We start from the raw sequence: 24,771 nt of genomic DNA on the forward strand, positions 1-24,771 counted from the left end.
GTAACAATGCACTGGGGATGCAAAATGTCCATCAGACAACTGAGTTCTTTATCGGGGCATCCCTGTCATCATCTGCGGCAAAAGAAAAGGAGGATTTGTTGGCACTGTGGACTAGAGTTAGGTGAGTGGAAAAAGGACTGTTGCCAGTAATGAAGGTGAGATCACCTCACAAGGAAAAATCAAGGACCAATCTTACAAAACGAGCCCATGACAGTAGAACCTTATCTGATGGAACTGGTAATGTGTCAAATCTGAAGAAACATTCTCACTTTTGAACTGACACAAAAACGTTGTTTCAGACTGTGAGAGGGAGGAGTAGGAGCTTTCTTTGTGGACTTTAGTACCACCTTGTTTTCTAGAAAATGTGGAGGAGAGTGCGTCCATTGGGCAATTTTCTTCCAATGGCAATAATGACACAAATATTCCACTTTTTGCTACTGAACTACTTTTTGCTATTCATCACAATCTACAGTAAAAAACCCCAACCAAACCACATTTTCATAAAACCCTTTGTATTTGGTGGAAATATATGCTCAGTTTTGTAATTTTCAGCTATAAATGGACTTCCAGACTTGCTGTCTAAGATTAAGTGTAGCATGAGTGTCACTTGAAATTAAATTATTTTTCAAAATTTGCTCTGCCTAATCAAGTGACAAAAGGCAACTTTGTTTGTCCCTACCCTCAAGAAAGTGATATTTTAAGAAATGGTATTTTTACCATGTTTTTTGAAGAAATGCCAAGATGTGCAGAAAGAAAGAGGAAGGCTGTGAGACTAAACAAGAAGTTATCTGCATGAAGTCGGCCTGGAGACGGTTGATTGCCAAACTGAGCAATGCAATCGCGCTTGCTTTATTTAACTTCCCTTTGATTTTCCAGACAATGGTGAGTTACTGAGTGGGAAGAGTGAAAGGCACTTTTAAATATGATCCATGGGCTGTCTTCAGAATGAAAGGTGGATATCCAGAGCTTGATGTCAGCTCTCCAGGAAAGGAGAAGTTTTTGCTGCTTTGACCCAGTGGTTCCCCAGCAATCCTACCCATCACCAGCACAATGCCTCTCTCTCTTTCCAGATGCATCTCCCTCTGGCAGGGCAGACTTTTTACTGTGAGTCAGACTGCCTCAACAGCCCTGGGTCCTCTGCAAGCTGCAAAAACCCTTCACTTCCAAGTCAAGGGCCCCTCCTGAAAACTTACACTCCTGTCTTCCATGCCACACTGTGCAATGGAATACTTCCAAGGATTGCCAGCATAACATTGTCAAGTTTTATCTATGCATTTGCAAGTTATTATGTTTGCCATTTATTTTCACGGTTTTATTGCTCAATATGTGAGCATTTGTATGAGATTAAAAACTTTAGGGGGTTTCTAGACATTTGGCTCCACAACGAACCACTAGTTTATGCAGGATCCTTCTTATAAGAGCAGCGGTAAATCTTTGAAAACCCACGTGAAAACCAAAATCACCATTTTCATACTTTTTGTATTAACAGGAAAGCTATTCTTGTAATTGTTCCTTAAAAAACTTCGGCCTCCATGGGACATAACTGTGCTTTGAGAGCAGCAAGTAGCAAAGTTTACTAGGTCTGGGTTCAGCTGCAAGCTGAGACAGGCATTGCTGCCCTTTGCTGCATTGCACCATTCAAGCCTGATGGAAAGCTCATTGATGTCTCTTTAAGCTTTAAGAACTGGACTTTCAGTTAATTGTAGCCTTTATTTAAAGATACAACTTCTCTTTCAAAACCTCTGCAGCAGGAAACTGGTGTTTTCTAACTGCATGTACAGCACTAATGATATATTTATCCTTAGGCTGGATCAACACATCCCTGAAGACCAGCAACATCCAGTTCCTACCCATGAGAAAGTAAACCATCCTCTCAATATGGGATAAAACCTTTTCATCTGCCATAAATTAAAGAGAGACTCTTGCTTACTTAGCAAGTCACAATTTACACATGAAAATGCACACATACTTGTATCTATCCATTGCATAGTATTTAGTGCAAAAAGGAGGTGAGGAAATCTCTGGTTTTGGGGGTGGGAGTTGGGCTTTGGGGTTTTGAGGGGTGATGAACTATCTTTGCATCCAAATTTTTCAGTATTATCAACCTTTTCCTGTTTGAGAGTCACACTGACACTTACCATAAATCTTTTCCCAACTGGGTTAAGTTTGAGGAACTAGTAAAACCTGAATACAAATTTCCTTGTCAGGTTCATGACTATATTTCATGTTCTACTTAAAAATAGAATGAACAAGACACATATTTAGCTGAACTTCTTGCGTGAGATACACAGATATCAGTATTTTTTTAGGTGCCATTGTGAATGCATCTCATTCAAATATTACAACACAGTTCCAAAACAATAGGATTTACATTTCGTCTTTTTTTTTTTTTTTTAAACCACTCTGGATTCTTGGGTTTTTCAACAAAAGCCTTGTACAAAAAGGTTAGAAGTGCAGTGGGTCAAAGCATCACACTGGCCTAGGAAATTGCTCAGCAGTGAAAGCTGTCATTTTCAACACTGGCATCAGAAGGAGCCAGTCATTACCCACATATTTTCTTTGGATTCAGCATTTGGTGGGAGTGAATTTGAAGTCCTGGCCCAGGGTAGTCTGAAGTTTTAATGACATTCTTCACAGAGAAACTATTAATGATTTAATGGATTATGGGTTAAGTTCTGTCATTTCCATTTTGTCTCTTTAACCTTTGTGAGGTCCCTCACTGAGATCTTGTGAGTGATACAAGGCCCTTGTCTTAGCAGGACAACAAGGGGAAAAGTCTGATCCATGTGAATCCCAAGTCCTGCTATCACTAAAAAACAAATGACAATTTTTTCAAAGAAAATCTAAAGTTGCACTATCTGTTGCTTTTTCAGGTCCCATCAGGTAATGTCTTTCCTCTGTAATTATAGCCCAAGCAAGATGCATATTTGCCAAAGGCCAAAGGTCACTTCTAAAATAGCCATTGAATCAAATATTTCCTGTATTAAGAACATACCTACTCCTGCTCTAAATTCTACTTTTTGCACTTCAGTTTCTTAACTCTGTAGGACAGCCAAAACTCTAATGAATATCTGTTTCATCCAGAGTTATTTTGAAGTTCAAGTTCAAGAATGAAAGCAAAAATTGAGAACAATTTTTAACTATTGAAAATTGGTTTCTGACACTTAACCACATACATATAGTTTCTGTTGAAGTTGGCAATAATTCTGCTGTCACTTGTAAGCAGAACTTCCTAATTTACTCGGTAGCCACTGTGAGTGCTTGGTATTCACCATACACACCCAAACCTCAAGATCTGTGATTTACAGGGCCAGTGTTAACAAATTTTCAAAATGTGAAGAAACAAAAAATTCACCGCCTGTTTCTGTATGATTTTGCTTCTTACACTAATATGCAACACAAAAATGTTAATATATTGCATTTTTCCTTCCTCTCTCTAAAAAAAAATATTGTGAAATCACTCCCATTGGACATGAGGAAAATGGTTCATTTTTGAGGAACAGTCTACATTTACCATATTTCTAATGATATTTCAATCAGCTGGAAGGAGCACATGAACTTTGTATCACTGAAGGCAGAGTTTAGCGAACAGGATAGAGAATGCAAGCAAGGGCTCTGGCACTGCTGTTTCACTATACAGGGGATGTAATCCACTTTCCAGCTGCAGCTGTCACTGAACAGTCTGTTTCCCACCCCACTCAGATTTTAAGTCTCTGATAAATTGCATGCATCTGTCATCGCTCCATATCCAGCTGCAGCACAACAGTCCCACAACACACAGGTCCAATATGCCAGGACAATGTGGGCAACTGAGAAGCTGCATTTCTCCCGTGAGGAGTTCGCGTTTAGCCCATAAATTTGCTACATTAAAATTAACACCAGCGCCACCGAGAGGCACAGAAATGTCAGCAGAGATTGCAGTGGCCCGTACTTGCAGGGCGCGTCGGAGGACACCGACAAAGCTGAGGAAGCAGAGGGCGATGTCTCCACGCACCTAGGACAAGACAGTTCCCTCTCGTGTCACACATGAGCTACTGTTCCCATGAGGAATCTCCCGTGCCCCGGGGCAGGACGGCTCCTTACAGGTGAGAGCTCCTTGAAACCCTGAGCTGCTGCTTCAATTACTTTTCCAGTCGCCAAACGGTACGAGCAGACCAGAAGGAAATGGTAAATCTGAAATGCACCTGGAGCAGGTTGTTGAACCATCTTTGTCCACAGCCCTTTGCCACCCACTTTGCCCCGGGCAATTGCTGAGCAACAAGTGGATCCCAGTTTGGCCATAGTTGGAGCACAAGGCAGTGGGGAGCACTTCCCACTGGAAGGGCTTCAACCAGTCGTGCTAATGGCCTGTGAGCAGCCAGGGATGGGGAACTGGGTCGGCATGCCAAGGAATTGCTTCTTCAGCACTTCCCAGGGATGTCAGGCCAGGCCTTCTGGTACAGATGAAGGACCTTTACCTCACATCTTCTTTGCTCTGGAAGGATTGTGTCTGAGGAAGCCCAAATCTGGGTTTGCCTGTTTTGGGAATGGCAGTATTAGAGATGACTAAAATTTAACAGGTCATAACCCCTAAGTGGCTTCAGAGACTCTCCACAGTGAGTCTCTGCTTCTCCTGCTTGGACCCCTGTCTTAGAAAATAGGTATCCTCATTCTGTGATCAGTTTTTTTTGTTGTTGTTGATTCAGGGGGGTTTGTGTGTTGTGTGTGCGTGGCGGTTTTTTTGGTTAGTTGGTTTTTTGTTTTAGTGTTTGTTGGATCTTTTTTTTTTGGGGGGGGGGGGGGGTTGGTTTGTTGGGGTTTTTTTTTTTGGGGGGGGGTTATTTGTTTAGTTTTTTGCTGTTTTGTTTTTTGGGATTTTTTTTTTTTGTTTGCTTGCTGTGGGGTTTTTTGGTGGTTTTTTGTTTGTTGGTTGGTTTGTTTCCAAGGGAGCCCTTATTTGAATCATTAAGGCTTACCCTCCCTTTGTCTTTTGTTCAGTTCCTTTTCCTTGGTCCCATTGCTGAGCCTTGCTCTCCAGATCCTCCTGGTAGTTCAGGTTTCAGGAGGCTACAGTGAAAGGATGGACAAAATTCAAGTTACAATAAAAACAGCACAGAATGCCCAGGCCAAGGTTTACAGTTTAAGTCAGATTCAGAAGGTGCAGCTGTAGACAGTGGCATACATCTTTTTGCACAAGGCTAACAGCACCTGGAGCCAAATATTTCAGAGTCACCACACCCTCTCACTATCCCTGTAAATCACCCTTGCGCACACAGGGCCCTCTGCCCTAAGCTCATTCCATCATTCCTTCTGCCCATCAGAAGGGCAGTGATTTTTTTGCATTTCCACCAGAAGGTGGCATTATTAAACTCCACTACAGCTGAAAGTCATTCATGGTTAAAGCAGGGCACCCCAGTCAAGCAAGTGGAGTCACTGATGAGCAAGCACAGAGTGTAAAAAATATGTTTATGAAAAGTAAGAAAGAATTCATCACTACACTGTGCTGATGGAACAATCATCAGTTTCTCTGAGGTTTTATTCATTTGCTTATGAGCAAAAGAATGTCTGTGGACGTAAAATTAACTACAGGCAGTTTCACCAACAATTCACAAAGCACATCAAAATATCCTGTGAATCACAGAGATGACAGAGATGCTCCAATGAAAACCTTTTGTTGTGCCTGTCAGTTTTATTTTGGTGTCTTGAGTGGTTTCCCTTGCTAATAGAAGTGAACTGAATTTTGTATAAGTTGACTGAACAGCCCTCGCAGTGAAACAGCTTTTCCATGCCTGGGCCTTAGCAAACATGGTAAGATTAGTAATTGGTAGGATCAAGTGTTAGTTCTTTCTCACTCTTGATCATCTGCAAATATTTTAGTTTGTTTAACTAGCCTCCTTTATATTACATCTGCTGTGGGAGGAACATGTCAGGAGAGACTTTGAAGATGTAGGTGTTTAGGATAAGGCCAGTCATTTCATAAGCTTTTAAAGGCTACCTGCAACTGAAGTGTTGGAGACTTGGGGGCACCAACACAAAGCACACAGACCACAAAGCCTTTCAGCCACATTGTCATCCTTCCTCTGCATCTAAACTCAGCACAATAAACAGCAAACAAAGTGGCCTGAGAACAATTCTGCTGTTCACCACAGCCTTGTCTTTTTTTTATTTTTCTCTTCAAAAAGACCAGCCTTTAACAGGACCTCATAGGGATGATTAGGTGATGGCTGGGAGCTTTAGAAAAAAAATTATTTATATCTCAGGTATCAACTGCTCTTCAGAATGGAAACAGCCCAAATTTCTTACCTACCTGTAGAAACAGCTTGGTAACATTTAACAGACCACTGAACATGATCAAGAAAGCTCTCTGCTGTGACATTTCACGTATAAGAAGAATAAAACTCGTGTTTTTTGTATCAATAATTTTTTATTTTAAGTAAAATTCAGCATACAAAATGTCTATTTCTGTCATGTTTGAGGTGAGTGAGAAGTTTCAGTTCTTTTTTTTTAATGAGAAGTTCTGTCTAAAGCAGCTCTGCAAGTACAGCATGTAGAAAGAAAGCAAATCAGGCTAAGGAAAAGGATGACTGCCACCATTCACAGAATCACCAGTGGATACAAACAGTAGAATGCACAGGGTTGGTCCACTGCAAGAAAAAAAAGGATGAGGGGAATTGCAGCTTAGCATTGAACAAGGAAAAGATGGTTTTGGCTTAAATCATTTCCTTGTCTGCACAAACAGGTATTTAAGCCAAAGGGAATTCATGCATTCAAAAATATTTAAGAAAATTATGAGTGAATCACCTGAGAAGCAACAACAGTGTTTTTCTCTAAAACTAGGAAATTATTCACTTCCTTTTTCAAGTTCTCTCTCAGATTGCCCTCAGTTTTGCTGCAGGAAACTTGGAATATGTTAAAAATGACAAAGAAAGGAACTGTACAATGAACTGGTAACACAAACACTGCTGACAGGGAAGGACGGGAGCTACAGATGTGCAAATTGTGATTCAAAATCATCTGAATTGCAAAAGAAGAACCCCACAAGACCAGACCACGCACAGAGGAGCCGGCCACCTGATGGAGATGATAGTTTGATGAGAAAGGTAAATGTTTGTCCATTTGTGACTTTGGCAGCCTGGATCCTGCAGTGATCCACACAATCAATCATAATACTAATTCTTGCAGTAGTTGTCCCTTTTTATTTACTGTCATCTGCTTCTCTCATGGGCCAGTCTCTTCCAATGAGGACTTGTCTGAATCATCTGTCCCTGGCCAGCACTGAGATCAGACGGAATGGATGGTGCACTGGCATACCAGTGGTAAGTATCTCATAGACTAGTTAGTGGGTTAGGTAAATGTCCATCTCCAGTCTTTTGTTGGGCAAAACTCCTATTCCTCCTCTAAAATGTCAAATTACTGGTAAGACTTCCCATAAAAAATGGGAGTGGCTGAGATAATATTTTGGTGAGAAGCAAAGTTTTTTATAGTATGGAGTTGTTTTCCACATTTTGCTTTTATTAAGTTCCTTCCTGTTGCATTTAATGTGCCTCTCCATACACACCATCCCATATAAAAGGTTAATCTCCTTCCAGTCAGGCCAATCAGGTTTGGTCCACCCCTGAGCATTTGTAATTATTTGGTGGGTGCCACATATCCTGATACCATTTAGTAAAGAGGTTAAATGACCTCTTCTTTTCTTCCCCTGCAAAACCTTTAGTTTTACAGCAACATCACTGAGAATGCTTCCCCCGTAATCTTGCCAGCTCCTGCCATTCTCCTTTTCTTAGTCTCTGCCAGGTTCTCCATGAAGCACCTGCAAAAGACAGACTACCATGTGCCAAGGGGACCTCAGAGCTCCCCGACTGGAGCCTACAGTTATACTCAGTCCCTTCCATTCTTCTTTCTCTCCAAGCAATTAATTGCAGGACCTGGACTCACATCATCTTTCCTCTATATTCTGCATTGTCTCATTTGCTCAGAGATTTCTCTTTTCTTTTTTTTTCCTGTTTTCTCTCCAGTTTTCCTTGCAGGTTCTCCCAGGGACTCTGTTCATTGGTAAGACATCAGAAGGTATTTGAGGATTCATTCTCATCCTCTTGATTTTCATGAACTGGCAGATATATTTTTTAATCTTCATTTTCTGGAGTTCACACACCATAAGTTTGCAGCATCTGTAGCTGCAACCGTTCTTCTCCTTTTTGTGGCTGAGCATTCCTCTTTCTGCAGAAACACTCTTGCTCAGTCTCCTTACAAAGACAGCCTTTCCCGTTTGGCGATTTAGCATGAAGTGAGTTGGTATTATGGCAGGTGAATTTGCTACTCGAAAGCCTTCCAAAGAAGGACTGGGCAAAAGGCACTGTGCTGGGTCAGTGCTTTCTCCAGGCTAGTGCCATATGGATCATTCTAAACTGGAATTCACATGGCTGCAGACTTTTTCCCTGCTGACAGTATGCCTGAAAGATCAGAAACATACCTGAAGTGTGGCCTGTGTGCTAAGGACAGGTCTTGAAAGACTGATGATGTTGGTCAACACATCTCGCAATATGTTGCTGCTGATGGGAAATAATTCCTCAACTGAACAGGGTTCTTACAGGTCAAACAGATTTAATATCTGGCTTCAGTTCTATTTGCTTCTTCATCTGGAAATCAAGAATGATCATCACTGATGAAATTCAAAAAAGATACCTAGTCTGATAGCGCTGAAAACAATGAATGGGACAAGATAAGCATGCAGATGCATGGTGGTTTATTGAGGAGAAAAAATTTACAACCAGAACTAAGAAACATCAATGCCTAAGAGAGCGCTGTAAAGAGCAGGAGGTGTTTTTTTTTCCTGAAAAGCATGTACTCAAAGAACGATTTTCTGTTATAGTTATTGTGGCTGAAGGGCTGAACTTGTGGCCCTAGTGCAACAACACGTCAAAGAGATTATTGAGGTCCTTAAAGAGACAAAAGCACAACAAGAGGAACAGCTTCTGGTTTCTGTGAGCAGAGCTGATGTAAAGGGTACAAGAGTCTTGTCTGCTTATCTGATGTCCCCATCCTTTAAGGACTACTAGTAAACTGAAGAGAAAATGTACGTGATCTGAGGAGCAATAACCTGTACTGGAGGAACATCTCCCAGAGACTGATTTAAAAATCTCCACAGACACAGCTTGTGAAAGAGGACTGACAAGGTCCTTCCCATACAATTGTTTAATTCTGAAACCAGTAGATCCTACATCACATGCTGTCTTCACATCAAGCTTTTCAGCCAAACGTTAGTTATTGGGCAGTGTAAGTGTCAGAGGCATGTGAGATAGCAGCAAATAGTATAACTGAACAAAAGCTATACCTGTGTCTGGAATAATACCTGAAAGCGAACAAGAAAACATATAATCTTTTGTGGACAGAGATGTCTGATTCTTCCTACTCTCACTACCACCTTCTGTAGATTTCTTGTTTCTGCTTCTCATTGTGTCCTTTCGGTTTATGCTGATCACAAGAAAGCAGGCTCCCCTGTTGAGAAATGGCTTGTACTTCTGCTTGGCTGGCCTTTTCTGGAAAACAGAGACCAGCACCTGCCAGTTGCTGGCACAGCTGTTCTCTTAGCAGGACTCACAACCATCCTGCTTGACTGCCAAATGTCCTCTGTACTGTCTTGTCCCTTCTCAGGATCCCCCAAAAGGCAAATAAAACCCATCTCACTCTCAAGAGAAATTCACAGAAGCTGCTGAGCCTCCTTCTGTGACAGAGAGCCACTGTAAACCTCAGCACCTTACACGCTCTGCCCTTAGACCACGTGCGCGTGCGCACATCCTGCTTCTTATTCAATACTTTGACCACTGTTATATTTTGTGCTTGTCAATGGTAGGAGGTATAAAAAAACTGTGACAGAAAACATCAAGCAAAAGGATAGTGTGAGTTAACATGCCTTCATTTCTTTTTTTAGTAAGGTAAGTACTAGTTAGGAAGATCAAACAACAGTGATTAAAAGGAGCCTTCCTTACACTAAATCTATACAGCTTTTTTCTTCTAAAATTACATAATGCAACTTGCAAAATTAGTTATCTGTCAGAGAAGGACTAGAAACACACTTCCCACACACCCACCAAGTGCCTGCCTCCTCTCTGCTCACTACAGATGATTCTTTATTTTTTTTTTCTGAGATTAAGAAAAGAACAAGGTTTCAGTTGAATGAGACCTGCGTGACATCTATGCTTCATGACATCAGTTTTAACGATCGTTGGATTAGATGAAACTGCTTTAACTACGTAATCAGTCTCCCAGTGGAAACTGTTTTTTTAAAACATTATAAGGTGTGTTTAATTCTATTTCTGACTTAAAGGGACTATCTCTGATGAGCACTAAGGAGAGAAAAGCTTGTGATACAATCTAAGGAAGTTGAAGCTTCCGCTAAGAGAAACAGATACCTAGTGATATCTGCTTTTACAGCTGGTGGATACTGCTGTGTGGGTAGTACCTCTCTGGCAGAGCTACCTGAAGTGAATCAAGTGATTCTGCACCCTTAGAGCAAAGAAGCTTCTTCACATCATCTGAGAAGAAAGGAGGAGAAAAGGTAAAATTCATAAAATTCAATTGCTCAACCATTTGTGTATTGTGTACACTCATGATATGAGTGAATATAATGCTTTTTCATTTACCTTTTATAGGTGCTCAGGTAATTTTTTTAGGCAGTTTTAAGAGTTCTTGCATCATCAGAAGTGGGTGTATTCTGTGAGCATATATTTTTAAGTATTCAAATATATTAATGCTGAAGCTAGATTAGATTGAGGTATGTCTGGATGCAGTTGCTGCAAAGCTGTCATTTCTACACCATTGGTGTCAAACAGTTCTGTCCTTGTGACTTGTAAATCAGACTAAATTCCTCACTGTGTAGAATGGAACAGAACTCTAGGATGGAAAGGTGTCATGCTTGAGACTACACACTGTAGGTCTCAGATTAATGTTTGTCAATTAATCTTTAGTCAATGTTTGCTGGTATGTAGCAGCAACACAGGACAAAGACAAGTAAAGCAAAGAAACTCACTTCTCTTCTGCTTTCTATTCATAAAATGAAGACAAAGGGGAAGAACATAGTTCAGGCTTAGAGTTCTGATATGTTAGGTTTAAAAATGCTTCTTATGATGTGAATAACACACAAGTAAGAACAGAACTCTGACTTGAATTTCTGGTATGTTAGGCTAAAAGAATGATGCTGTGATGTGAATAACGCACAGACTCGTAAGTCAGCAATATATTTGCCCCGTGTCCAACTTACATCACTTAAAACTCTGTGTCTACCTATTAGAAAAGACCGTACATATGAAGATGACAAATACCTTTTACTCATTTAGCCACTGAAAATAAGCACTTATTGAAAGCTCATGACAGATTTCAGTAAATGTAATTTCATAAGAAAAGTCTGATGCATGTTTATCACTGTCTTCTTATGGTGGGTGACATATGCCTGATGGGAGAGGTGGGTGAGAGTAATTCTGAACTGCTATGAACAATGAGTTTGCTTTTTACTTTGCTCTACATGGAACTTCACCCTCTCTGATTTGACACCTGTGGCCCACATCTTTCATTCCCATTTGCTTTCCTATCATCCATTTGAACATCCCTTTGTGCCTCACATGCAAGTTGCACAGTGCTGCAAGGACTAAGGACATGCATGCACCTTGTTCAAGTGTGCACATGCATTCATCCTATAATGCTTACATAATGTCTGACAACCAGCAGTGAGTCGTGTCCTGAGCTGCGAGTAAGCCACTCATGATTCAGGTCTGTGGAGTAACCACAGGGTCTTGACGCACTGAAAATCACTGACATTTTTATATTCTTCCCTTCTCAGAACTGGGGAAAAAACATGAGTTCTTCAAGTACAGAGTCCCTTGAAGTTGAACACTCAACCTTTTATGAGTATTACGATAATTACTACGATGCTCCAAAACCATGCAGTAAAGAAGGCGTCAGGAGGTTTGCAGCCTCCTTCCTACCTGTTCTGTATTCCCTGGTATTCCTGGTCGGGCTCGCTGGAAACATTCTGGTCATCGTGGTCCTCTTCAAATACAAGAGGCTGAAAAGCATGACCGATGTGTACCTGCTAAACCTCGCCATCTCAGATTTGCTCTTCGTTTTATCCTTGCCATTCTGGTCTTATTTCACAGTAGACCAATGGGTTTTTGGAACTCCCTGGTGTAAAATCATTTCGTGGATCTACCTGGTTGGGTTTTACAGTGGGATATTTTTTATTATGCTTATGAGCATAGACAGATACCTGGCAATTGTTCGTGCAGTGTTTTCCTTGAAAGCAAGGACCGCCTTCCACGGCCTGATTACTAGCCTTGTTGTATGGCTAGTCGCTCTTTCAGCTTCAGTCCCCGAGCTTGTATTTAGAGAGTCTTTTAATGAACAAAATTATACTACCTGCAAGCCAAGATTTTCAGGCAATATCACAACATGGAAGCTTTTTTCCACTTTGGAAGTCAATATTTTAGGGCTTCTAATCCCTTTTATAATTATGACATTCTGCTACTCCATGATCATTAAAACATTAGTTCACTGTAGAAATGACAAAAAGAATAAGGCTGTGAAGATGATTTTTGTTGTCATGATTGTGTTTTTCTTTTTTTGGACCCCCTACAACATTGTTATTTTTTTACAACTGCTGGAATTTATGGGAGTCATTAAAGACTGTCAAGTGAGCAGGAGTCTGGACTATGCTTTCCAGGTAACAGAAATCCTTGGCCTTTCTCATTGTTGCCTCAATCCAGTCATCTACTTCTTCATGGGGGAGAAGTTTAAGAAGTACCTGAAGATGCTCTTTAAGAACTGGCAGTTACCTGGGTATTTCTGCAAGTGGTGTGGAGTTCACATCACTTACCACACTGAATCTACCAGCTCATTCCACACGCAGTCTACAGGGGACCAAGACGCTCTGTAACGCATTTCAGACCAGACACCAACCTCCGCAGCAAGCAAACTGACAGCAGCAGGAACTTTGAAAAGCTAAGCAAATGCAGACACATTTAACAATAAGCTAGTGACAGAAAATTACTTCCTTCAGCTTTATTTGTGCCTCTAGATTTTCTGAGTATTATGACAGAAGCTGTCCAAATGTGGAACATGGGAGATGGACATGCAAGGTTTCTCTGCTGTGAGTACAAATCACTGCTCAGCTCTCTGCAAACCACTGCACTGCATGCCTTCTTTTTCACCAGCATCAAGACATTGGCCTGCATGGAGGGGCAGAGGTGAGACAGCACCTTGGCATCACCATATGCACTTGGAAAACATATTCATGTATTCAAGAAGGATGATAATAACCATACTTTTTTATTCTGCAGTTGATCTGTGTAGGACTTGTTGACTTGTGACTCTTAGGCAGCTATTAGCAGTACCTACTACTTTTAAATGTTTCATTTCTGGGGGATGATATACCCCCTGTCTTAAAGAAAAAGGACAAAATATATTCTCTATATGCACAAAAACACAAAGCAAAGCCATTACTTTTCATTGTGGGTGCATTTTCTCTCAGGCTAACATATATGTCTATATGTAGGTGTGTATATAGGCATTTTAAATTACTTTATCACTGTAATTCAGGATAGCAATTCTGTATTTTAATGAACATAGAAAATGTTTTGAATATTTTTGAATAAAAGTGTTTTTAAAAACTTATTTTCCAGCATGCATGAATAAATTTGAAGCATCTTGGTTAAAAGCATATATATTAAAATGAATGCCCTTTCTTCCAAAAATACTTAACCCCAAGACTCAATTTTCATTCATTGGAGATGTATCTGGTGAAACAAAAGAAAGTAAAAACAGAGATTGTGTAGAAAGGGTCTGTCATAACTTAGAAACCACACAGAATCCTTGCATTTGATAACAACAAAATGAAAACAGCGTGATACCCCAGTAACTACTCACAGGAAATTAATTAATCAGAGATTTGTAAGAGGAAGCTCACACAGCAGTGCTTAGATTCTTGCACAAAAATTATTTTAAAAGAGGCAAAAAAATCAGTAATATGGTGGCAGACAAATTAAGAGTTGAAAAATATGTATTAGAAGATATTTCTGGTGTGTCTTTTTGCTGGACAACAACAATTCAGATTACTTATTATAAACCAGGTGAATTATTTTCTTACACTCTTAATAATAAAGTGCCTGATCAGCATTCAGCCAAGGCTGCAAAGAGCAAACAAGGCATTAAAATGCATCAGGAAAGGGCTGAAGAAGAAATGTAAAAATAAGGTAGTGCCATTGAACTCATCATTCTAAATGAGAGACATGAGTGGAAGCTCATCTCCATGTGATCTCTCTCATGATACAAGACTAAAAATAAAATGCAGTACATTTAAATATCACACACACATGTATCCATCATAATTTTGGGAATTCAAAATTCCAAATTGCAATATTTGCAGTTTGCTGAGAATGACAAGCAAGGATCTGCATTAATGCAGATAATAATAACAGCTGTGGAAGACTTTACTTGAAGTAAGAGCTTTTATTTCCAAGAACAAGACTATAAATTCTTACTACTCAAAACCTTAGAAGCTACTGCATAAATCACTTGGGAAAAACTGATAGAAAGAGTGGGTTACGCTATCCATCACCTTTTTTGAAAAGGAAAAAGATGTCAAATTTCAGGTGTGAGGTGCTTCAAATTTTCACAGATGTTGATGCTGGTAACAGAGGCACTGTGAACTGCTGAGCTGTGCACTTGCCTGGTGCACAGACTAACCTGAAAGCCAGCTCCTACTGCAGCTTCTTTCTTCTTCATCCTGCCCTGTGATCCCTCTAGCCAGCAAGAATGGTCCTTGCACTCCAGACTGAGGGAAAGGCTGCCTGTGCTGGCCTGGCAAAAATGATGGTCAACAAGGAACAAGCAAGATGTAGGCTCTTGGCAGCTGTGATGTAAGAGACGTCCCAGGTGAAGAGTGGTATCAGGGGATGGCTTGCAGGCTGGTCCAGGTCTGGGCAAACTCTGTGGTCAGGGAGGATGCTGAATCCGGTCGCGTGTGGAATTAATGGGGTACACCCAGCGACCGTGCAGCAATACCACAAACAGGGGCAGTGCAGAGTCCCTCTCCCACACAAAGCTCAAATGTGCCTCATGTCACTGCTCAGCTTTGTGCCCCATGGCCTGTGCACATTTCCCTTGGTGCAGAGGGTGCCTGGTGCAGCCAGAACTCCTCCCAGGTGAATGTTGTCTTGTTCCTCTGTGCCAAATAGCCTCTTCCAGTTCTCCAAGTAATATTCACAGCTTCTCAATGCATGTGCTGGACAAACAACTGAGCTGAAAGTTGTGCTCTTAGCAGCTTTGCTGCGTTGGGTGCAAAGAGGAGCTTATGTTAAATTGATGGGTTCAGGAATTCAGGTCCTGGGGCTGGAGCTCATTGAACATGGGTGGCTTCCTCCTCTATCACCTGAACAAGCCCCCCTCCCCCATACACCAGGCTGCAGTGGACAATGCCACTCCTCTTTAGAGAGAGGGCTTTGAAATCTGCTGATGAGAAAGGACGAGATAATTGTACTAATACAGACAAAAATAAAGTAGGGATTTTCAAAATGTCATTTGACAAAGGTGTTATTTTAGCTGAACAAGAGTTTCCAGCAATGAAAAATGTTAAGTTCAAACCCAGTGAACCGTGAAAGAGAATGGATAAACATTTGAGTGAAGCAAAGCTGACTCATTCGTAAAGGCACATTTTTACATCAAGGTTCCTCAGAAGGCCACCCTGCATTCTTTCTTAAGTTATGCTAAGCAGCCACAGAAAGGTAGATGAAGGGGAGAAAGAGCTAATTAGATTAAATACAAATAATGATGAAAAGATAACAACAAGTTGATTGGTTTTCATAGTGTGCTTAGGCCACCACAGTCACTCCCTAAACAAAAAGCTGAATTACTCTGGAGGACGGCTTTACCCCTTTTAATCATGCAGAAGCAGCATAGTCGTCAGCAGCCTGCTCCCAGTCAATCTGCTCCTCTCAGTCTGAGAGCCAGTGAAGAATTGCAATTCTCTTTCCTAGACTGCAACTGCTTGTCACTGTCCCAGCTCTGCACACCTACTCTGAACGAGAGTGCAATTCTACATGCACTATAGTGGTCCTCTGTTACCAGGATGCTCCTAAACTGCCAGCAGGGATCTACATCACACATTTTCCTTCAAAAGCTCTTAATTCTTTGCAGTTTTATCTAAATCTCTCCCTTAACACAACCAGAAACCAAGTTCATCACATCCTGCCTCTTACACCAACATCTCCATCTGACTTGACTTCCAGTTAGAAATCAAGGGCCATTTAGTAATGTCAATCAAAATAATCATTGAAATAGTGCTTAAGGCAATGCCTACTGAAAGTTCAACTTTGCAACTCCAGTCATGAAAGGAGGAGACTGAAAATGATACAATAGTGATGAGATTTGTAGCATTTGTATAACTGATAAGACCATTCAAAGGAGAAGAAGTGGTGGTTGTATCTGTTATCATCTTCCTGTGACACAGCAATGACATACCTAAGTGCCAGTGGCAATCACGGAGAAATCAGCCCTAAAGCAGTGAGCCCTACCACTGAGGAGACACCAAGTTAGAAGCTCCCAGGATGATTTTCTTTTTCACAGTCATCACAGCAGCAACATCCATCACAAAAACTAACAAAATCCTGTCTTATGGGACAGTCATTGAGTCAAAGACATGTCTCACAGAAATGAAGCTCAAAACCAAAGAAGCTCTTTATCTGTTCCAGGCCAACAAAATCAAGTCCTCCATGTTAATGCAACCCAAATACATGACTGATCAATGGATCACACTCCTTTAGTTTTTGTACTTCTTTTTTATTTTTTTTTAATTTTTCAAGTCATCTTTGAAGGGTTGAAGTTTCTCTGAGTTTTAATTTCTTGTTTCAAAACAAGTAACAGAACACATCCAGTCTAAGTAGCTCTGTAACTGCATAATGCAAGCTCTTTGTGAATTCAAGTGTTGCAAAAATAAAACTAAGGCACTAAGAATTTTTTTTAATTCCAAGATGTTTGCTTGCTTGCATTTAACAACAATGGCAAGTAATCAAGAATCTGATCTTTTTCCACAGATATGAAATGCTCATAAAAAGTACTCTTGGTGATGCTAGCAACATGTAAGACAACAGAGACTGATTGAAGATTGACATTACTAAATGCACTCTTCTTCTCAAGAGAGACTAGTGGCATTCAATCAGCATTTTCCAAGAAGGTCCAAGCAGCCTTGTTCAGGAAGAGACTTTTGTATCTGGGACAGGGATTGGAACAATGGGTGGACATCCCTGCATGAAAAGCATATTTGTCTCTTTTGCACAGGAGCTTTGTGCTCCTTAAAGAACCTCCACAGAAATACTGTGGTTTGGGCAGGACTATGGAAGAGAGGGGCCCTCCCTAGCATTTAACCTCCATCATTACTCACACAGAGAGCAGTACTGGCTCATAGTAACACAAAAGCATCTTCATCAAATTGAGGAAAGACTACAACACATCTCTGCACTTGCTTATAAATGGTAAACTGAAATTTGACCACAAGCAAGACCATGACCACAGACTGACTTGCCTTTTCCGCTATCAAAGTATGTGGGAAAGCTGCAAAAAGTGCATACAAGGAATATAAGGATTGATTTAGCTGTTGCTTATGCCCTTTCTGCTCATTCACTAGCACTGGGAATGGAAAGAAAATACGTCTGGTTGATTGCAGGGAGCAACCACGTGTTCTGCAGGCCCTGCAGACAAACAGCACTGAGAAGCTGCAGGGAACAAGTCTGCCCTTGCTATCAAGAATCTTGTTTACGCTTTCTAGAATAGTGAAACACATAGTATGAGGTGTCACACAAAACTCCGCAGTCCTACAGAGAAGGAGCTGAAGGGTTTACAAAAGGAAAAATTCTGGCTGTTTTCTCCTCAGTTCTGCTTTACCAGCCCATCCTTGCATAATGCAGGCTGCTACTCGCTTCCTCTCCTCAGAAATATAAGGGAACCTTCAAAATCTCCCACAGGGAGGCTGGCTCCTGTCTGCTGCTTCTCTGACTTTTTTGCACGAACCTCACATACCACCACCTCATCTCCACAGTCACATGGAGTCAATCCATTCACTTCCTCACTTAAGACCACATTCTCTGCATGCAGAGATCACGCAGTGGGATGCCTGTCTTGTCGCGACACCGCAGAGTTTTGCTTTTGACAAGGCAGTTTCATGAAGATGTTCCTGCTCATTGCAGGGGAGTTTGACTGGATGACCTTTAAAGGTCCCTTCCAACCCAAACACTTCTATGATTCTATGAATATATGGAAAGGGCAGATTCTTGACAGCAGGTGCGCTAATGATAAACATCTTTTAGCCTAAAATTTCCTCTGCACTTTCATTTCATCTTCACATTAAAATTATTTTAGAGTAAGCCAAGCCTATTTGTCAACGTTACTGCAATAAAGTATTTAATTTATTCTGCTCTGAATTCTTATTATAATTTTATTCTGATGGGGCAAATAATTTCAGAAGTCCTCATGTAACCAAAAACTGTAGAAAAAATTCAAGGATTTGTCTTATTTAACACACTTAAACAGCTTCAATAGAATAAATCTACCACATTGCTCAGTAAGTAGTTTATTACACATATCCATAGGAATACTTAGGAAAATTTAGGAGAAAAACTAGCATTAGAAGCAAAATTTCAGTGAAGTGATGAGTGCTGAAGACTACTGGACAAAAATAGGAATTTTTTTCTGTGGTTTTTTTTTTTTTTTTAAATCTACTGCTGCTGCCTATAGTGTAAAAGACTACAGAATTTTATAGATTCTATCAACATGAGACTATATGAATAAAATGTAAACAAATATAATTAGTAGCATTTATGAAAGGTCAATTCTTAAGTGATAACTACAGTTTGCATCAGAGACCGAGAAAGCAAGGTTAGTACCAGATACACAGGGTCCTGCCAAATTTTTATTTGCATGTTGTTCTTATTTTAAATTCCAGGAATGGGTTTGCATAGAGGCAGAGCAACTATTAATAGTGTCAGAAACAGAGGGGAAGAAAAAAAGCCTACCTTTACTCTAAGGTAATTCACAATGAAGACCTCAGTCATACTATGATACAACTGAATGTGCCCTGAATTTTCAGGAGGGCACAGGCCAAATTCTTGAATTGTCATACCAACATAATTCATTTGGTATACAGAGGCTTCCAGATTCCTGGAGAAATGTAAAAAAAGCTCTAGAATTGTCAACTAATTGTATAGAGATAGCTGTGGGTGAGCTGATACTGCCCAACAATGGAGCAAATAGGTAGCTAGTCTCAATGTTAATTTTAGGGGAATCTAAAAAAGTCTGCCATGTTTTCTACACCTGAGGCCACAAGATTACACAAAGTTGCTGCTTTTGCAAAAGCAAAATGAAAGTTTCAAAATTCACAGTAAAAAAAACCCAGTAACACAGTAAAAAAAAAGAAATTAAAAAAAGAAAGTCAGTAAGATCCTTCACAGCAAAAGCTACAGCTGCCTGGTCAGGGAATGGCATGAGGTGTGAGTGTACTCCAACAAGAGCAGCGGCTGAGGAGCCGGTAGGTGAGACCTCGTACAGACTCAGCAGCCAGGCGTGACATTTGAATGAAAGTGTGTTTTTCCTTTGTGACTGCAAATGCAGAGAGTCCCACACAGACAGACTGTGGTGCACGGGGGCAGAATGGAATTGGCACCACTTGTATTTGTGCAGATAATGGTCATGTTTAGAAAAAAAACCCCATGTTTTATTAACACCTCCTTACTAAATGCCCTCCCACTGTCTGCACTGGCTTCCTTATCATGGTGGTGCAGACTCTAACCAGGCAGAAGTAATCTAGCCATGCCCATCAGTACCTCTCAATCTGAGTTAATATACCCAAAACAGACTGTAGTACTCTTTTATGTCCTATACTTCTCCCTGAAAACAAACAAAAAAATCTGTTGAGATGCAACCTTTAGCTTTGCAAGGGATGTTGGTCAGTTTGAGTCATGCACTTGCTACATAGAAATCAAAACTCTGCCCTCCTTTGTGAAACAAGGCATTTTGGAGATGAAAAGTACTACAATTACATAGTATTAGAGAAACAAAAATCTGTGTATTAATTGCTAGATTTATTGCTTTGTCTCAAGACATCAAGAACAATGAACTCTCATTTACTCACAGCACAGAAAGTTTCATCTCCTTTTACAGAAGATGAAAACAACTTCATAAGGCATTATTCAACACACAAGTCTTCGGTTTTGAGTAACTTCTTCCCAACATTTCTTAGTCAATGGGTGATTGTCCTGAATCATGAAGGTTTGAAGACTAAACCCCTTTTAACTTGCTTGCCTGATTTACTTGAGGTTTTGCCGTTTGTAATCAGCAGGGGGTTTCACCAATTTGCATGAACACACTAAAACAAGTAACAGGAAAAACAAAGAACTTCACAAGAAAGGAAAGGAACATTCTTTCAAAGCCAAACCGGCATCACAATTTTGCAGCAAAAGGTCTACAGTCTGACAACAAATGAGCAATCTCCCAAATCAGAATACACTGTGGAGCACCAGCCAAGGCTGTTGGACAGAGATTATACTTTTAAATTATCTCAACTGCTGTACTCCAGTTTGTCTTCCAGAGTGTGAACTTCAGAGTTTTGGGGTGTTATTTTTGCAAACTGAGTCATGGAAAGCGAGCAGCTGAATCAGCAGTCAAAGCCAAGTCTGTTGTACTGAAAACAGATTAAATGTACTGAAATTCCAGGTCAGCTCTGTATGAAAAAAAGACTTCACCTTAAACTTCCACGTGCTGAAACTCAACAGGAGATGATCAGATATCCTCTACTTCAAAAGACGATACTGGGCTGGATGGACCTTAGGCAAACTCAGTGCCATTATTCTTATATGATAAAACAAAGTTCTATTAAATGAGAAAACGAGAACAAATGCAACAAGAAAATATGAGCTGAGCATTGTCTATTTTTAAAGCCCTCAGCCTCAGAGACAAAAGAGTTCCTGTGAGCTGTGCCAGATCCTACACAAACTCAGAGAGAGGAGAAACCTTGGGAATCTTTGAATGTTCTTTCACCCACCTTGCAGGACAAGTACAACAGCATGGTTATGTGTCCAAAGAAGGTTCTTGCTCACCAGCAACCACAGTGAAAGCAAACCAGGCATCATCTAACCTATTGTTTTGTGAACTGAAAATAGGTGACGCCTATCAATGACTGACAGGACCAGCATGGTTTCTACCTTGCTTGGATAAAATGGAAGACAAGATAGTGATGAGCAGATGGGGAGAAAGTACCAGCAGAGCTGGTATTGATGGGCATTCCCCATCTAGCGTCTAGGCAAATTTTTAATTAGGATTTGGATTAATTTTCCCCACTTTGCACATCCAGCCAGGGGAGCTGAACCTTTACTACAGTTCATCTCCCTTCTTTCATGTAAAAATTCTCCATTTGTAGCTAAGAAATACGAAAACTACAGAGTTCAGCATCATTCACTTTTGCCAGTTTAGTGAGATACAAGGCTACAGCCTGTAGCTGGAGGTACCAGAAGGGAAATTATTTTCCCTCCCCTCTCCAATGCCAACCTATTTAGTTTAAAAGGAAAAAAATAATCAAAAAACCCAACAAACAAAAAAACATGGAAAGCAAAGCCAACACAAAACCAAAACCAAAAAAGAACCCACCCTTTACCCAACATATTGTTATGCCTTCCCCAGTCTTCACTAGGCTTCACATCTAGATCATGTTTTGTAACACTGAATACTGTTTTTTGCTTGTAGCTCCATAGTGCCTAAAGATCCCCAGTTAGAGTGCTTTGTACTGTACTACAGTAACAGGAGAAACAACTTTCATGCAAGTCAAGTATCTTTCAGTATCTTTGCACACACTGAGTTTTTCAGAATTTAAAGAAAAAACAAAACCACAACAAAAAGCTTCCTGGCTGATTTCAGCATAGGTAGCTTCTGCTCTTACACCTAAATTACTGGCATCTGTCCAAGTTCTCCTTATTTCCTAGAATGGGTGAAAAAGCTTAGTTTTGGGGTGGTAATGGTATGTGGTCCCTCATCACAATAAAAGATGTTACGAAGAGTACAAATTTGGCTAAACCACAAAGAATCTATTTTTTTTTTTCAGCACCTCTGAAGCCTTTGAATAAAAGCAAACAGACCTGGGAGGTTAGACTAGAAAAAGTTAAAAATGGGCAGCTTGCTGCTAGTTGTTTCTGCTAATCATTCTTCTATTTCAACACAAGCTAGATGGATTCAGTGCTTTAAACAAAGTCGTGTCTCTGTTTGGCTGCAGACAAAAGACTCACATTGTCTGAACTTCAGCTTTTGAAGTAGATACTCCTCTGGATCTAAGGATCAGCAAAGCAACACAGATGGGGAGGCAGGGTAGCAGAGGACAATAGACATTATTTTGCAGGAAATCATGCTAACACTTTTTTAGTTCAGTATCAGGTTCTTGGGTTCTTCAGCACACTGGATTAACCTATTCATTATTAGTACAGAGCACATCCTAAAACTGAGGGAGGAAGAAGCAAAATAGCTTAAAAGAAAATATATAAAGTGTATCCAGGATCCAGACCTATCTCTCAGAGTTTAGTCTTCCAGGAGGCCTTGATGGTAGAACAGAGTGTTTCAACATCCAGAAATAGAATTTAACATGGAGGAGACAAGTTAAGACTGCAAATTTTTCTTCTGCACAGTTTCTATCTTACGCTATTTCTGTTTGCTGTGAAAAGAGCAACCAACACTTTCAGCAAACAGAAGGAAGGTTTAAAGCCCATCACCAGGCAAGGCATGAGGAAAGTTAGGAGCAAGCTATCAGTTTCTTTTTCCTCCTTCTCCTCAACAGTTCATCCTGTGCTCTGGACAACTCCTTCACCCATAGCACAGGAACAAAACCAGATCCCACAGCCACAAGACACAACAGTAGTTCACCTTGTCTCAGGGCAAGTGCTTTGGACAGTGCTACTGGACAAGTCCACAGCCAGGGCAGACTTCTGGCTAAATTTAGACTAGAGATTCATAAAGAGTGTTCCCTCTGTACACGTGACCAAGAGGAACTTGAGAAAAGGAATCTCTGAATGAAATTTGAAAGAAAGGAGATGGGCACAAGCAAGCTTGACGCACAGGCATCTTCATCCATCTAGCACACTGCCAATGGGTAGGCAGAAGGATTGGAGATCAACTCCATTTTAGACAAACAAAGACATATTGAAGGAATTTTTTTTAGTTTCTCTACACATAAGACCTCCCTGCTGTGAGAGGAAAAACCAGCAAGAGTTCAGAAAGAATGAAACGGGAAATAGGTAAGAATTTCTTAGCTACAGCATCACAGAGATGAGTTGCCAGGAATCTGCCCAAACTGGCCCAGACCTGTGCTCTGGCCCACATATACAAACACTGAAAATGCTCAGTTAATATTAGTAAAGAAGCATGAGCCCTACAGAAGCACCAAATTTAATAAAAATAGTGCATATACTTACAGTGAATAAGAAAACACAAACAGGAAAAGCCTTTCAGACCATAGATATTGGCTGCAATTTCCTAGTGAATTTGCACCAGTATTCAACAGATCCACTCTACTTAACAAAGGTACCTCCAGTGGGAGTTTCAAACCCAGTTCTCAATTTCATTAGGGAGCCATTTTTTTCGCCTCTCTTGTCTACCAAAAGATTTTAAAAGGCTAAATTACAATCATGCAGCTGTAAGCACAACAGCAAAGTGCACGACAGCAATCTTACCGTGATGCTGGCACAGGGTCTGGATCAAAGCATGCTGGGGACTCTCAGGAACAAGAGTGTGCTTCCCATTCCAACTCTATGGAGTTAAATGTGGGACCTTCCTAAGACCCTGGCTCTGGAGTTCTGTATATGGTTGCCTCCTGAGGGACACGTGTATGTGCTAACACCCAAAACAGGAGTTCTTAAATATATCCCAAATTCCTTGGCCACACCATATATCCTAGTCAAAGGGGATTGCATTACCTGAAATAAGCTCTGGTTCTGTGAAATGTCTTGACGTAACACAGAGCTTCAAGATTTCCCTCAAAGCAGGGGAAGGTCACTACTCCCATATTTAATAACATAACAAGCAACAGGGAATATCTTCTGAAAAAGGATTTTTTAACATACATACTTTATTCAGCAAAAGCATAAGAAAGATCCTTGTGATGTACTTCTCCAAAATTTTTCCATTAAGCCCATGGCACCAAGTTCTAGGATAATCTATTTCTGCCTAGTTTTGCCTTCTTGTTGAAGGAGAACCATTAAAACAGACCCCATTCTTCTGCAGTTTCCACTTTCTCCTGTCACATGGTCTCCCAGACAGGACTTTGAGGTTAACTGCTATGCCTTTAAGTCCCAGTCTGCAAGACAACTTTCTTGCAACTCAGTATTCTCTATCAAAAAGAGATGCTGTAGCACTTGGACCAAGTCATTCAGGAGCTGGTTGCCCTTTCACATCCTTGCTAAATCTTCTCTGTGTTACCCTGCACCTCTTAAAATTTCTCTAAATCCAGTATAAAGAGAGATAAGAAAGTAACAGAGAAGGCACAAAACAGCCTCAGAGCACAAACACACACTTTGTGTTGGCTGTGGACAGTGAAAGTGGTAACTGGCTTACATACATCAATGACAGCTTCAGTTACTGTTGGCAAGTTTCCCAAGAGTAAACACTGGAATAACTTGCCCAGGAAAGACTGGAGTCTTCATCACAAGAAATCTTGTGGCCTGGTTAAATAAACACACTGAGAATATTTAAGATACAAATGATATTGCCTTAAGGTAGAGA

General features: G+C 40.5%; 1 protein-coding gene across 3 annotated transcripts; it reads left to right on the forward strand.

Annotated features, from left to right (window-relative positions):
* The first annotated feature begins 9,885 nt into the window (after window positions 1-9,885).
* Window positions 9,886-13,661, forward strand: LOC136294925 (C-C chemokine receptor type 4-like). Of its 3 annotated transcripts, none has more exons than XM_066193111.1 (3): window positions 9,886-9,911; window positions 10,411-10,534; window positions 11,813-13,661. In XM_066193111.1, the coding sequence occupies exon 3, from the start codon at window positions 11,828-11,830 to the stop codon at window positions 12,902-12,904; it is 1,077 nt and encodes a 358-aa protein (XP_066049208.1). In that variant the 5' UTR covers window positions 9,886-9,911; window positions 10,411-10,534; window positions 11,813-11,827; the 3' UTR covers window positions 12,905-13,661. The 3 variants fall into 3 exon arrangements, with proteins under 3 accessions (XP_066049208.1, XP_066049217.1, XP_066049213.1); XM_066193120.1 differs by lacking the exon at window positions 9,886-9,911 and adding an exon at window positions 10,253-10,274; XM_066193116.1 differs by lacking the exon at window positions 9,886-9,911 and having other exon boundaries at window positions 10,327-10,534.
* Window positions 13,662-24,771: the final 11,110 nt, after the last annotated feature.

Source organism: Chamaea fasciata, unplaced genomic scaffold (assembly GCF_029207755.1).
Source record: "Chamaea fasciata isolate MVZ Bird 193981 ecotype frontalis unplaced genomic scaffold, bChaFas1.0.hap1 SCAF_1, whole genome shotgun sequence".
Classification (NCBI taxonomy): Eukaryota; Metazoa; Chordata; class Aves; order Passeriformes; family Sylviidae; genus Chamaea; species Chamaea fasciata.